This window comes from Mustela nigripes, chromosome 2 (genome assembly GCF_022355385.1).
Source record: "Mustela nigripes isolate SB6536 chromosome 2, MUSNIG.SB6536, whole genome shotgun sequence".
Taxonomy (NCBI): Eukaryota; Metazoa; Chordata; class Mammalia; order Carnivora; family Mustelidae; genus Mustela; species Mustela nigripes.
The window spans coordinates 113,094,676-113,110,499 of record NC_081558.1 but is presented as its reverse complement, the minus strand read 5'-3'; the positions used below and the strand labels follow the sequence as shown (position 1 = coordinate 113,110,499).

General features: G+C 45.1%; 1 protein-coding gene across 2 annotated transcripts in view; it reads right to left on the bottom strand.

The window, feature by feature from the left end:
* ABCC5 (ATP binding cassette subfamily C member 5) overlaps nucleotides 1-15,824 on the bottom strand; it is an 86,974-nt gene that overhangs the window by 4,765 nt on the left and 66,385 nt on the right. For both annotated transcript variants that reach the window (XM_059391434.1, XM_059391435.1), the window contains 4 exons: nucleotides 13,719-13,908; nucleotides 10,792-10,951; nucleotides 1,562-1,640; nucleotides 236-349 (listed from right to left, as the gene is read on the bottom strand). In XM_059391434.1, coding sequence (XP_059247417.1) covers nucleotides 236-349; nucleotides 1,562-1,640; nucleotides 10,792-10,951; nucleotides 13,719-13,908 — 543 coding nt within the window. The remainder of the gene's footprint in view (nucleotides 1-235; nucleotides 350-1,561; nucleotides 1,641-10,791; nucleotides 10,952-13,718; nucleotides 13,909-15,824) is intronic.

Sequence of the window (15,824 nt, the reverse complement as noted above, 5' to 3'; positions counted from 1 at the left end):
GGAGATCTGTAGGTCTATGGTTTCCAATAGTACTACGACCACTCACTGGCGAGAAACAAAAGTCACCCTTGGAATTGAAAGACCTGGGGAAGTCTGAAAGCTCAAAAACTCCTGTATACCCAGATGATGTCAAGGTGAATTTAGAAACATCTCTGGGGCCAGGAAAGCCTTTGGATCTCATGGCACGGGGAAAGGCTGTTCTTCCCCTTGCCTGCCACTCCATAGACCGCCGTACCTTACAGTGACGGAGCAAGGCTCTGGCTATGCACAGGAGCTGCCGTTCCCCCACTGAGAAGTTATCTCCATTCTCCATCACTTCAGATTCAAGTTTCAGAGGTAGCTGAGCAATCTAGGGAGAAAGGAAGTAGAGATGTGAAGAGTCAAAAAAAGGTAAATTTAGGGAGGAAAAAAACTGAACTAAATTTTGTCCAAAGTCCAGTGGCAAAAATAAGCTATTCTGAAACAGATGCAACAATGATTAGCCAAGAACCCGGCTCACCTAGAAAGAAGGTATAGGGGTAATGATCACGTGTATTAAGACCCTCATTTTCCAGGACAGTCCCTGTTTCAAGTATACTATTCTGTTAGCCTTATACTGTTCAAAGTTCTTAAAATTCCAGTATTTTCAAATCCCCAAATCCTGTCAGATTGTGGCCCTAATCTTTGGTTCTGAAAATATGGTCATACCCCTAGGAAATGGGGAAAGTGAGATCACTCTTTCTAATTTCCAAGGCTCTAAGTTTATGGCTGTCAAACCTGCCTTTATAATAAGCTTTAAGCCTATCCTTCCAATGAAATGGTTGGAGGAAGCCCAGTATTATAGTGATAAAGGCAGAACTGACCTAGCTGAATCAGGGCAGGGGATCTCAAGCTTAAGTCAGCTCAGGGGCATGAGAGATCCTACCCCCGCCCCCCGGGCGGGAAGTATCATGCCCTTGGGAGGATGCGTGCTGAGTTACCCTAAGAGGTCAGTGACCTCATATACATGCTGCATGCTTTCTGCAGACATGATACATATCTAGATGCTGCAAAAGCATGTTATACCGTTATGATGAATAAAACAGAAATGAATATAAAAGCATTATATTATTCTGAGTGTTTGTCATTAATACCTTGGTTAATCAATGGGCAGCAAAAGCACAATATGACCACGGTTGAGAGATACCAACTTTTAAGCCCTTTCTGAAATGCCTGGGAAGCCTTCCTTATCTAAAGTGATCCCACACAGACAGCCTGGAAATAAAGGGCCAGACCAGGCTGGACAGAGGCAGCCAGGGAAGGCTGGGGAGTGACCTCGGGACTGTTATGGTTCCAACCTTTAAATACCAGTGAAGCGGTCCCTTGGGGCTTTACTTACACATTTTTTTTTTTAAGGTTTATTTATTTATTTGACAGGCAGAAATCACAAGGAGGCAGAGAGGCAGGCAGAGAGAGAGGAGGAAGCAGGCTCCCCACTGAGCAAAGAGCCCGATGCGGGGCTCGATCCCAGGACCCTGGGATCATGACCCGAGCCGAAGGCAGAGGCTTTAACCCACTGAGCCACCCAGGCACCCCTACTTACACATTCTTTCATGTGTGTCCTTTCTAGGGCATCCCAGATCTGGTCTTCAGTGTACTGGTTGAAGGGATCCAAATTTGACCTAGAGAGAAGCACGGGAGGAATTTCCCAGTGATTCAGCATGTAGGTGACCATACTGCAAAGGCGGTCTGTGGTAGAAATTTAAACGCAAATGGGAAATGGAGGGACGGAACTCCTCAAGGTCACAGACGACTGGCTCCCTAACCAGCCTTAGGCAGCAGTGACAAATACTCCTGCCTCGCTGTCCCTGTATCTGAGAACAGGCTGGGCCGCTCCGTCGTCTTTATAAAACTTTATTTCTTTTAACATGTACTACTTTCATTATGTAAATATTGCAGATCAGATCAGAAAAATTAACAAATACAGATACTGAAACATAAAACCCAAACCAATGTTTTCATCACCTCTAATCAGACCCTCAGCAGCAAACACTGTTAGCATTGTGGCATATACAGGTTGAAATACACCTCTCTGTGTGTACAATTTTAGAAAAAAAGCCTCTTTCTTCCTGACTCACTAGGGTGAGAACCTGTCAGAGCAGGCACTCAAGGGTGGCTGGAGGACCAGGAGGAGCAGCCAGTCCAGCGGAGGAGAAAGGAGGGCCTGAAGAGCAACTTAGGGGAAAGCATTTACTGGTGCAGAAAACCAGTTTGGGTACCATTCTTGCTCACTGTACCCACAGTAGCTATCTCAAGAACATCGAGGATGGTACTGAAAGAACAGGACTCGACATTTCTGGAAACGTGAAGATGGGGGAAACAGCTCTTTGTCATGGAGGAAGAAGGTGGAGAAATGGTGGAGGAACGGGTAACTGGTGGAAACTGGGAGGTGACATTCCTTTTGGGGCATCTTGTCTCTGTCTAAACATGACATTTACAGGGCTAGTGACCTGAAAGGTATTAGGTATAATCTGCTTTGCTCATGAACTTGGTCTGCACGTATGGGAAACAGGAAAGTCTTCAGGAGAACTTGAGCTCCACGTCTCATTTGTCTCCGTGTCTGGGGTTACTAACTCCAGGCATGTAAATGCAAGCAGGACGTTATCCCAGAACTCCACCGAGCCCCGGTGGGCACCTGCCCCGCTCATCCCTTTGGGCCCTCTCTGGACTCTCCCAGGAGACTCTAACTGGCTCTGCTCTCTTGTGCCTCTTGCCCTTTGCACATGGAATATGTGTACCTCTCCTCACCCTTTGGATTGAGAGACTCTGGCAAGAGCAAGGGCTCTGGGGCCAGACTTGCTGATTCCTACACAGCTCCTATCTACGGCGACCGTGTGGCCCTGACAACGTTAGCCTAACTTCTCTATGCCTCCGTGCCCTCACGTGTGAGACAAAGATCCAAAAGCACCTCCTCCAAAGGTCGGGATGGCTGCATTTCACGTGTAGAAAGAATTCAGAGTGGCCCCCGCTGCTTGGTTAGCATTGTGCATGTGGGAGCTATGATTACGATGATGTCGTTATTGGCATGCTGTTACTCCTTGGCCAGGATTCCTTCTTGTCCTTCAGGTCACAAATTAGATGCAGAAAGCATCTCCTGACTCTTCAAGCCTGACTTAGGTGTCCTCATGCCCACCCTCTTTATGGCACTTGTCACTCTGTCCGTTTGTCTCTGCCCCCATTGCTTCAGGGTCCTTGTCTGGATCTTCTTTGCTGTTGAATCCCATGCACACTGTCTAATATTTGTTGTCAGAATAAAAGAACATAGAGCCTTACTTGACTTCCTGATAAGAGGCTTAAATGACAATTTAAGCATTTTCTGTCTCAACAGAGGCAAAGAACAGTGTTGGTGGAGGGAGTACGTGCCCCGGTCGATCCAAGCAGACTAGGCTCAAATCCCCATCCTGGTTCTACTCGTCTGCATGACCTTGGATAAACCATTCCTCAGTCTCCTCCTCTATAAAATGGGGATATAGTGACATGACTCATTAGGCTGCTGTAGACATTAGAGACAGTAACTACAGCAAACATTCACACAGTGGCAGCTGTTAAATGGACAAGGTATATACAGACACATTAGCCGCCTGGTCCAGTGCTTGGTGGTTTTCTGATTTATATTCAGTGCACTTTCCAAGTAGACACAATAATCCCAGGATCCTGAATACCAGGCTCAAAAAGAGTTCGTGTTCTTTTTGTTTGTTTGTTTTTGTTTGTTTTTTTTTTGTCAGAGAGAGTGAGCACAGGCAGACAGAGTGGCAGGCAGAGGGAGAAGCAGGCTTCCTGCTGGGCAAGGAGCCCGACGTGGGACCCGATCCCAGGACACCAGGATCATGACCCGAGCCGAAGGCAGCCGCCTAACCAACTGAGCCACCCAGGCATCCCTCAAAAAGAGTTCTGATAAAGTCCTATCTGTGCAAAGTCTAGATGGGGAAGACTGATCTTCTATTGGCATACCATCTAATATCTGGTATCTCCATAGATGCATCTCTTAATCAAGAAGGTGGGCCAATTTGCTGATAATCTAAACTGTGAAATGGCAGACCATGGGCTAAGTTTAAGGAGAACAGCACCTGTTTCTAATGACACTGGAAGTCCCTGACCCTTCCTGCCTCTCTAACACTCCAGAGTCCACACAAAAATCTGGGTTGTCAAAATCAGCATTTACTGTTCTGTTTTTGTTTATAAGATTTTACTTACTTATTCAGAGAGAGAGAGCAAGTGACAGAGAGAGAAAGCATGAGTGGGAGGGTCAGAGAGAGAGGGAGAAGCAGACTCCCTGCTCAGCAGGGAGCCCAGCGCAGAGCTCTATCCCAGGACCCTGGGATCATGACCTGAGCCAACGGCAGATGCTTAACCGACTGAGCTACCCATGCACCCCTGCCCAGTCCAGTTCTTCATTTTGCCATCACCCTAACACAGAACTCCCGGTTCTTTGACCCAGTTCCCGGGTCACTGCAGGTGTAATTTGTTAAAATGAGGTCATTCTGGAGTAGTGGAGTAGAGTGGGTCCTTTCTCCATTATGACTGGTGTCCTTATAAGAGAGGGTCACGAGAAGGCAGAGACATAAAGGGAGAGGACTATGGGACAATGGAGGCAGAGATTGGACAGATGTGCCTATAAGCCAAGGAGCACTGAAGATCACTGGCAGGCCACCAGCAGGCGGAAGAGGCAAGGGAAGCATTCTCCCCTCCACGTCTCAGAGGAGCACGACCCTGCTGACACCTGGATTGCCCGCATCTAGCCTCCGGAACTGTGAGAGAAGAAGTTCCTGTTGTTTTAAGCCATCTAGTTTGCACCTCTGCTGTGACTTCCCTAGGACTGAATACAGCCAGGAATACCACCACAATCCTCTTCTCAGACACAGCAGCACGGAGGTGTGGAGCCTGCTCACTGGGAAGCCCACCCATCAGGTCCTCTGCGGGAAGACTCAGCAGACACGGGGGCAGGCCTGACATTCAGCGCTCCTAGGCCCATCCCACCAGAGGAAGGAGCCTCGAAAAACCAGGCTATGGGTTCCAGATATATAAGGAATATTTACACACACCAGGAGGTGGTATACATACACATTAAGGCACACCAGACCGATCTCAACAGGGAGCTCAGTCAGGAACAGAAGAAAACACAGGCTCATTAGAGAAGCCAGATGGCTCTGAGTCTGATCCACAAACAGAAGTGAAAGCAAAGCTATGCATTCACAACATCAGAAGTTTTGGCTGGGTGGATGGAGAGAGAAAGAAGTCATCTGAACAGGAAGGCACGTATTTTTAGTGGTCAGAACTCCTGGGGTCCTAATGTCACCAGAAGTGCATTTTCATCTTTGGTCCTTCCTATTTTCTTTTTAGCAGTATTCTCAGCTTGCCTCTTGGCCGTGGCTAAAAGGGGGCGAGAATCTCTCCGGGAGCATGAGAAGATACAGGAGTGACTCCCTGACCAGTGGGAAGACACTACTGCACCACACCGTCCCACCAACCAGATGGGAGCGTCCTGAGCAGCTCGGGGCCTCCGCAGGGCACCCAGGACCCACAGACTTCCTGCTAAGGGGAGCTAAAGGAGAACTCAAAGTAGTTATTCAGAAATACAGACTGGGTTTGGCCTTTAGTTGTTAAGTGTAAAAAGAGGTAGAAAAAGGCTAGAGGTGGGAAAAGGGACACTGCGGGGAGGAGAGTAAATGAGAGGGACTCAAGAGAGCAGCAGAGAGTGTGTGACTTTTTTTTTTTTTTTTAAGAGAAGGGAGGACTATGCGAATCTAGAAGCAGAGGAGGAGATTTTGAAGATGCAGGAAAAAGAAAAGTAACAAACGTCAAGGCCCCCGGGGCGCCTGGGTGGCTCAGTCATTAGGTGTCTGCCTTTGGCTCAGGTCATGGCCCCACGACCATTTTTTTATTTAAAAATAAAAATAAAAAAAAGGTAAAATAAAAGTCAAGGCCCCCAGGGAAGCAGGCTTCGCTCTGGTTGTTGGAAAGACGGAGTACCTTCCAAGGTTGTGGTGGAGAGTGGGTACTGTGAGAACTCCAGGAGGTGACGGAGGACACGCTCTCAGGTATATGACAGCACCCACAGCCAGGGTTCAAATGCCTATCTCTGGGCAAAGTATCTCACCTCTCAGGGTTTTGCTTTCTTCCTCTATAAAATCGGCACAATAACAGTACCTCCTTCTTGGGAGGTACAATTAAAATGATTACAACAACATCTGCCACATACTAAGTTCTCAATAAGCTCAACGACTTCCGTTATTGTTGCTCTTTAGAACAATGCTGTCTGGCACAGATTGACCTTTCCTCTTGTTTTTTTGTTTTTAAAGATTTTATTTTATTTATTTGACAGAGAGACAGCAAGAGAGGGAACACAAGGGGGAGTGAGAGAGGGAGAAGCAGGCTCCCACTGAGCAGGGAGCAGGGAGCAGGTCTCGATCCCAGGGCCCTGGGACCATAACCTGAGCCAGAGGCAGATGTTTAATGACTGAGACACCTCGGCACCCCTTCCCTTGTTTTTTAAAGATAATTTTTTTAGGAGTCAATTTAGGCTCATAGCAAAACGAGAAGAAGATAAAGATTTCCCATCTGCCTTGCCCAGAATGGCTTAGCAAATGTTGGCTAAAACCTAGTGTTCTTGATTAGTTATTCTAGACTTCACATTACTTTCTGATATTGAGACTAACAAGCTTTTGGGAAATTCCAAGTTCCACAGAAAAAAAGACTATATATTAAAAAAAAAAAAGAAAAGAAAAGAAAAGGAGGAAGGAAAAGAGAGAGAGAGAAAGAAAGAGGAAGAATGAGGAAAGGAGGCCTCCTTCAACAAGAGAGTAATTCAGAGACAACGGTGAGACCTAGAGATTCTAAGGAATCAGCTGCTTCAAAGTTAGAACAGCTTCCATTCCCTCTAGAGGGCTAACTGCTTCTGTCTGAAGGGGTCTGGACCCAGAATGAACCAAAGTAGAATGGGTCAGTTGTGCTCAGTAATTTTTGCTGTGATTTTGACTTGGGAACAGAAATATTCCTCAAAAGTTAAAAAAAAAAAAAAAAAAGTAATGGGCAGATGGAAAGGGAGTGAGGGCGTGTGACTAGGAAGAAATGAGAACACTGCTTCTTGTAATGAATGGCCACCAAGCAGAGATGCTCCGGGTGATGAGAAGATGCCCGGTCTCTATACGCAGACCGAGACTCACGGACAGAGTGACAGCTGAGAACGACTAGTCTTCCTGAGAGGCAGATTAACCACCAGCCAAGGTGAGACTTAAACTGTCCCCAAGGATGGAATGACTCCAGCAGGGGCTGGTTTGGGCAGAGGAGAGGAATCTCAGAAAGCACAGGGTCCTCTGGGGAAGGGAAAGGAAGGTACTGCCAAGGCCATGAAAGAGCAAGGTCAGCGAAAATGTTTAGGGTTAACCACACCGGCCAAACTATGGAAAGAGGCCAGATGTCCACCAACGGATGAACAGATAACGAAGATGTGGTATATATCTACAACGGAGTATTATGCAACCATCAAAAAATGAAATCTTGCCATTTGCAACAATGTGGATGGAACTAGATAGCGAAAGTAAGTTAATCAGAGAAAGACAATTATCATATGATCTCACTGCTATGTGGAATTTAAGAAACAAAGCAGAGGATCATAGGGGAGGAGAGGAAAAAGTGAAATGGGACAAAACCAGAGACGGAGATAAACCTTAAGAGACTCTTAATCTCAGGAAACAAACCGAGGCTTGCTGGAATGGAGTGGGGTGGGACGGGGTGGCTGGGTGATGGATACAAGGGAGTGTATGTATTGTGGTGAACGCTATGAATTGTGTAAGACTGATGAATGACAGACCTGTACCCCTGAAACAAATAATACATTATATGCTAATTAAAAAAATAAAAACATATATATTAAAAAGAATGTTTAGGATCAGGATAAGAATAAACCTGTTGTCTTAGAGGGCAAAAGGGCAAAAGGCACAAGAAACGGACTAGCTGGATAAGGGAGGGCTGGATGAAGCTACTGAAATGGACTGAGAGTCCAGCTGGTCTAGGGAGCAGTATGGCCCCAAATGATCTGGCCTGTGATTCAGATTATATTTGTATGATAACAAATCAGACATTTTAACCTCATTACCTTAAGTTTTATTTGATTTTGGTTTTACCTTGCTTTCACTCTGAGAGATCCTGATGTTTTTTTCTTTTTAAAGATTTATTTATTTGAGAAAGAGAGAATAAGTGGGAGGGGCAGCAGAGGGAGAGAGAATCCCAAGCAGACTCTGCACTGAGCTCAGAGCCTGATGCAGGACTCGATCCCATGACCTTGAGATCACAACCTGAGCAGAAACCAAGAGTCAGAGGTTCAACTGACTGTGTGACACACTCGCCTTGAGAGTTCCTTATGTTTTAACTGCATGTTGATATCTCAAGGAGGTGGGTCCACCCTTACTGCTGGCTAATGGCAATAAAGACAGTTTCCATGTTCAGGGTCTCTGAGAGACCTCTGAGAAATAGCCGATCTATACTGCCCTTGCCTTATGAAACTGTTTATAGCCTTTCTAATTTTCTAAGAAAAGCAAAAGAGCACCAAAAGCTGAATGTTCTTTGGGATTTTTATGAGACCTGGGATTTAATTTGTCCTCAGGCTCTACTCCTGACTTAAAAAGACAAAATTACAGCTGGCAGAACATAAAACTGGTATGATTTCCTAAATTTGTACAGTTGACTGCCCAAATAGCACTCTGAGCTCAGTAACTAAAAACCCTGGGCAGCAGCATACCAACTGTAAGCTTGTCCATCAAGCAGCGTCATGTCTCTAGAGCTGGTAACAAATGGCTCCGACTCCCAGGGAAGCTGCACTTCCCTGACTTTCTACGAACTGCGGTTGCACACGCCAGCAGGTCAGTTCTTAACCGACAATTCTCATATACACGCTGCCCAAACAAGCACTTAACCATTCACTCTAGAAGCCCCTGATTCACAGCCCCAAACGAAGAGCTGTGAAATTTACAAACGAAAAGTAAGGCTTCTTGGTGGCAATGTATTTAAGAAAGTCAAGTTCAATACATTGCTTTTCTTAATTCTTTTCCAAATGATAACGAGAAAATGGTTTTTTTGTCCTGAGCCAGAAATTATAAGGCCAGTTAAATTCTCAAAGACATTCTTGTGGCATCTAGAAATGGGAATTTACAGGAGAGAAGAGCAGATTTGGCAACACCTCTTGACTTCTTAATTTTAAACCTGAGTCTTCAATAAATTCTAATTCTCTTCTGACATCTGTTTGACCTTGTTATCTCAGGACCCAAAGAGAATGACTGAGCATCATCAACAGATCCAATTTATGCTGCTCAAATTCATTAGTGTTTAGAGAAAATGCCAAAATAATACACCCAAGTGTGTGGACCCTACAATTGGGTTGGTGAGAATTCACTCTGTCTACCAAACCTCCTTGAATCATGAGTTCAGGTGCTATTTCCAAAGAAAGGGAGGGGACCTAATTTTAAAGATAAGTCCATGGTTACTCGAAATTAAGTTGGTACCAATTTTTCTGAAGACTGCTAAAAATTAAAGAAATTTAATTTAATTAAAAAAAAATAGAAGTCCAATCTAGGTCAGCTATATAGTTAAAGGTATTTTTAGTTCAAAAGATAAGCAACTTGAATAGACATGTACAGGAATTATAGAAACCCACTGTTCCAAGGAGGCAAAAGCTTAAAACTAAGGGTGAGGATAGGATAAGGTATAGGGAAAGTCAATGGGATTAAATATATGTCTTTTAACAGGTCAAGAGGAAGAATCTTAGGAGCGCCTAGGTGGCTCAGCTGTTAAGCGTCTGTCTTCAGCTCAGGTCATGATCCTAGAGTCCTGGGATCAAGCCCCAGTGGGGAGTCTGCTTCTCCCTCTCCCTCAGTTCTTCCCCCTGGCTCATGCACTTTCTCTCTCGAATAAATAAACTAAATCTTAAAAAAACAAGATGGGATAGGAGGGAGACAAACCATAAGAGACTCTTAATCTCACAAAACAAACTGAGGGTTGCTGGGGGACAAAGGGGTGTATGTGGAGACAGTGGCTGGGTTATGGACATTGGGGAGAGTATGTGTTATGGTGAGTGCTGTGAAATGTGTAAGCCTGACAATTCACAGACCTGTACCCCTGGGGCAAAAATACATTATATGTTAATAAAAATAATTTAAAAAAGGAGGAATTTTATCTTAGGCACCCTGGCAGATTTCAGAGAGAGAGAGAGAGAGAGAGAGAGAGAGAGGCATCATTCCAGAATCAGAATCAAAGGTGGGGCAAGATACTGTAACACGGAAACCCATGAGCGGTAACAATGCCTGAAAACCGCCATGAGAACTGTAAGTTGGAGCACATGTAGGACAGATGACAATATGGAGTGGGAAGGAATACAAAGGGTGATGGGATGAGGCTGAGGAGATGCTACTGTTCACTGTCACCACGTGCCAGGGTTGGTGACTGCATAATTTGTGGAACTTCTTCATTCTCCACAATGACATCCCTTAGTAGTGTCCCCATTTTACAGATGAAGGAGTGAGCTTAGGTTCAGTCAGATGACTTGTCTGAAGTCACAGAGCAGAGATCTGAGCCCAGATCTCTCTGACTTCTTCACCACACGTGGCAGGGCCCTCAGCCCCTGTTTTGTGGAGCTGCCCCTTCCTTCTGCAGGGAGAAGTACACAGTGGTGGGAAGAGTCCTAGCCTAGAGGTCCCTTGATCTCAGTCCTACATGGACGCTCTCCTGTGCCCACCTGGCTTCAAAATGCAGAGCGGAGCCCACGGGTGCTCGGGTCCTCACCTGACGGTGCCACTGAACAGCACTGGCTCTTGAGGAATAATGGACAGCTTGCTTCGGAGGTCAGCAAGGCCAATATCACTGATTCTCACGCCATCGATCTTGATGCAGCCTCCAGATAACTCCACCAGACGGAAGAGGGCCATTCCCAGAGAGGATTTCCCTGAGGAGTCAAAAGACATGCAGAAAAGTAGCTCAATGAGCAAATTTAGTGAAAAAAGAAATTGGTTTCAAACCTCCACCACCACCCCGAGCAAAAGCATCCATTTTTTCTAGTTCTATTCAATTATTATTTCATCTGATTAACTAGGATGATGCAGAAAGTGATAGCTAGAAACAGAAAAAAAAATACACTGTATATACAAATATATACATTTAAATCACACAGCTTCGGCCTGAGGAGTCTGAGGTGCTACCACACTTTCACGAGAGTAAATTAGAACAACGCCTGCTTTTCACCCTGCAAGTGGGTACACAGGCTTTCACACATCTCGGGCAAAGTGAGGAGAAAAGAGTTCTTAGAGCCAGCAGCTAGGAGCAAACGGGAGGATAAGATGTTTTCTCTCTCTCCTGTCCCCTTACCGTAGGTGAGAGAGAAGCAAAACAAGACCTCCTACCGTTCTTGCATAAGCACACAGGGAAGGAGTAAATATGTGTTGTAGTTGACTCTGTCATGATAAGAACTGTATAGGAAAGTGGGTCTGAGGGGCGTGTGGGTGGTCCAGTTTGTTGAGTGTCTGCCTTCAGCTTGGGTCCTGATCCTGGGGTCCTGGGATGGAGCCCTGCTTTGGGCTCCCTGCTTGGCAGGGAGTCTGCTTCTCCCTCTGCCCCTCCCGCCATGCTCATGCTTTCTCTAATAAATAAAATCTTAAAAAAAAAAAAAAAAAGGAATCATGATACTGTAAAAAAAAAAAAAATCAAGTTGTTCCTCTTTAACAAAAGATGCTAGCCGGGCTGGAAGATTTAATAGTTCTCTGAATCTGGACTACCTTCGCACTGATGGATACGCTAGTAAGAGAGGCCATGAAATCCTTGTAGTGATGTCCTTGACTATGGCCACGTTAGGGTAAGGGTCTAAAAGCCTCTGAAAAAGCTTGTTAGGGTTAGAGTTTAGACTTTGTAAGTCAGGCTATTTAAATAACTACTCTATTTTTTCCTGCTTTTCTCCTGTAACTACTTATGGCTTTATAGACTCCCCTCCCTTTTTAAAAGATTTTATTTATTTATTTGAGAGAGAGAGAACATGAGAGGGGGAAGGAGCAATAGGACAAGCAGACTCTGCACTGGGCATGGACATGGGGCTCAATCTCATGACCCTGAGACCATGACATGAGCCAAAACTGAGTCAGATGCTCAACAGACTGGGCCACCCAGGTGCCCCTGGTTTAATGAAGTCTTAATGAATAGCTCAGTCTGTCTTACCTGTGTTAAGGGGAATCACAGGAGAGGGACATCAGTCAGAGCTTTCAGGAGAGCAGGGTACCCTGGGAGCCAATGTAGTAGAGGGAATTTGAGGGAGAAAGCAAAGAAAGAGCTTTGGGAACAGCCACCTTCCTGGACTAAAAATTCTCTTGCAGTGTAAAAACCCTACAGATATTTTATTGTTCTGACATGAAATAATTCCTTCAAACAGGAAGCAGGAAATGGCTTTTTCTTCTCTTCTTAGCAGGTTCTTTAAAGTAAACTGGCCAGAAAAGATACAAGAGGTTTGGTTTTATTTTTAATGGTAAGAAACAATGCTAGAAGAGTTTTGACAAGGAAGCAATGAGCCCCAAAAGCTGATGAGAAGTGAACCAGAGAGACTTCTTATACCAGGTGAAGTGGTCAGTAAATGAAAACAAGCCTCAGTCTTTGAAATGTTATTCGGGAAGGAAAGAGGGAAGGAAATGAATTACTCAAATCCTGACCCTAGAAATCTAAAGAGCATAGAAGTAATAGGATTCTTAAGTGCAAAGTAGAACGCCTAAAATGAGAGCCAATTCTCTACTTCTTTGCAACTGATGTCAGATCAAGAAAATAATTTCTGTCTTCAAAGAACACAGGTTCCTTTTTAGAGCTACAGTAGTGTCCGATAAATACAAGGCAACACTGGCATTATGTCACAGGCGACTTACATCTTTCGTGTGTTTTGACCTCACAGAAATAAGGATATTCACTGCAGTACTACTTGTAATAGTGAAAACATGACAACCTCAGTGCCATACAACTGGAGATTGGTTAAATAAAAATTGTGGTGCCTCATAAAATGGAATTTTATATCCTGCTGCATAGAATTCATGTCACAGGCTATTAATTGACATGGAAAAATATTTGGTAGATTTAAAGGCAGGCCATGAGACAGTGTGTGTAAAATGACCCCATTTTTGTAAACATATTTGTTGACAGAAAAAGTCTGACAAGGAGCACATCTGGCTCAGTTGTGTAGGTGGCTACTGTTGGATGAGGTCATTATCTCAGGATCTGGGAGGATCTCAGCAGGGAGTCTGCTTCTCCCTGTCCCACTGTCCCTCCTCCTGCCTGTGCTGTCGCTCTCTTCCAAATAAATCAATAAAATTAAAAAAAAAATTCTTTTTTAGAATTAAAAAAGATACAAGATATCTGACAAGATACCCACCAGAAAATATTAACAGCAACTATCTCTGGGTAGTGGGAGTTATGGGTGCTTTTCCCCTTTTGTCCTTCGCTATATACTCCAATTATTTTGCATTGAGAATGTATACTTTTATGACCAGAAATAGCACTAAGTGTAACAAAGGCAGGGTTGAGAATACACTGAAAAAATTGGCTTCAGGGAGACCTTAGCCATCACTCATTAACATGGGGCTGATTTGAAGGCATGAGAGGGATATTCAATAAACAGTAAATCATGGGCCCCACGCTCAACTCTGATAGGTTCCAATATTTCTCCAGAGGCCTTGGCACACTCTTACCTGATCCAGTCCGCCCCACGATGCCAATCTTCTCCTTGGGTTTGATTGTGAAGGATACTTTCTTCAGAACCAGAGGGAGATTTTCTTGGTACCTCATTTCTGCATTCTCAAAGCTCACCTCTCCTTCCTGGGGCCAGTCAGGGGAGGGAGCCTTGTTCTTAATCCTGGCAGGTGCTTCCAAAGAGAGAGTCTGGGGAGACAGAAGTGGCTGGGTCAGACTGACCAGATTCTGTAGGAGCTGCAAGGCTTTCAAAGAGAAGTAACACCCAGACAGCCACAGCAGCCACACAGAAGCAGCCACTACCCTCTTTCCTTCCCACGGAAGATGCCCTTGGCAGTAAATGCTTATCACCACTAAACCACACAGAGTGCAATGGCGACTAACTACACTTTGCAGTTTACAGTGGCAGCTAAGCAGCATCTTGGGGAGGGCAGTGGCCTTCCAGCTGTCTTCTGTCTTACAGAATTTCTCCACAAAACTATGGTCTTGGAGGCCAAGGGTGTGGCATGAGGCCTTCCACAGCTCCTCAAACAGACCGCTTTTTTATTGGAATTCTTTCAGAATACTCTACTTGAGACAAGATTCCACCATTTGAAAGCCAATGGCCTAAACCCAAAACCCAAAGGAAGGAAACTACTAATTACTGAACATTTCATCAGATCCTGGCATTCTGACATGTCAGTCACCCTAGGAGACATGGGCTCGAAGCCCAGTCTGCCACCAATCACTGTGTGTTCTGGACAGATCACTTCTTCACTCTAGGTCTTAGTTTCTCATCTGTAAGTCATGGGGACCAGATTAGAGAATCGTGGAAATCCATTTAGCTTTTAAAATGTTGTGTTCGATGTGACTGCTTGGGTAGTTTTTGTTACCAACAGTCCCATCTTGCAATGTTTGAAAATTCTCTGGCAACTAATCACGGGACCTTACAGCTTCCTAGGGCAGTGAAAGCCACTGGTGGTGGAGCTCTGGAAGGGGTGGGGGTGTGGGACAGGGCAGGAGGGTGGGTGGAGACTGACGTCATGAACTCCAAACTGGAAGGGCTTCATGTTGGCAGAGGCATCCAGGTTGGGCACTGGCGGTGAGAGCCAGTCCTCAGAAATGTGACTGGTTTGTGCAGGGTCCCCTCTGCTACAGCTGACCATCACCCTGACCTCTTTAGCAAGAGACTCTCACCAATAGCAATATTAAATCAAACACTACATACCCACAGATACACCCACATACTGTCTACAGACATGGGCACTGGGCAAAGAAGCCAATGGATAATAAATAAAATAAAATAAAAATAAAATAAAAGGAACAGCTATTAGCAGATATCTGTCTGCCATGGATAGCTATGTGTCATTCTTTCTGAGACTAAGAAAAATTCGTAAGTTTAAGCAATGTCTTACAATTAATGAGGATCATTGTCAAAACAGTTCAGGGAAGCATGTCTGCTGGAAAATGCAGTTTAAATGATATGCTAGTTCTCAGCGGAAAGGGTAGTTTTTCAAAACGATGTCGCTAAGTCAATTATTTGGAAATTGGGATATATTCTTCTCACATAAACCATAATCTAAATGCTGATAAGTCTTTCGGCAGTTCACAGAATATGTAACTGCTCTGAACTGAGTTACCCTTGAGACCCTTAACTACTTGTGACTCTGCTTCTTTCTTCAGAAAACCACTTTCAGTGTCCCAGCTAGGACATGACCTGCCCGCAAGGTGCTGTCCTGAGGTGGCACCGAAGGGTTACCGAGGGAAGGTGGGAAAAGTCAGTTCATCTCAGTATCAATGAAATTAGCTGGTTTCTGAACCAGGAATGCAGTTCAGAATTGGCCATGGAGCTTCCAAAACGTCAGATGCCTGGGTCGATGGTATCAGATCAAATTGACGGTATCAGAATCTCCAGAGATGAGGCCCGCGTCTGTCTCTACCTAGAGTTCAGTGGGGGATACCGACAGCCATCCTTGGTTAAGGACAAGTGAACTAGGGGCCCTTGGGGGCTCAGTCTGTTAAGCGCCTGCCATTGGCTTAAGTCATGATCCCGGGTTCTGGGGTGGAGTCCCGCACTGGGCTTCCCGCTCAGTGGGGAATCTGCTTCTCCCTCTGCCTCTCCTCCA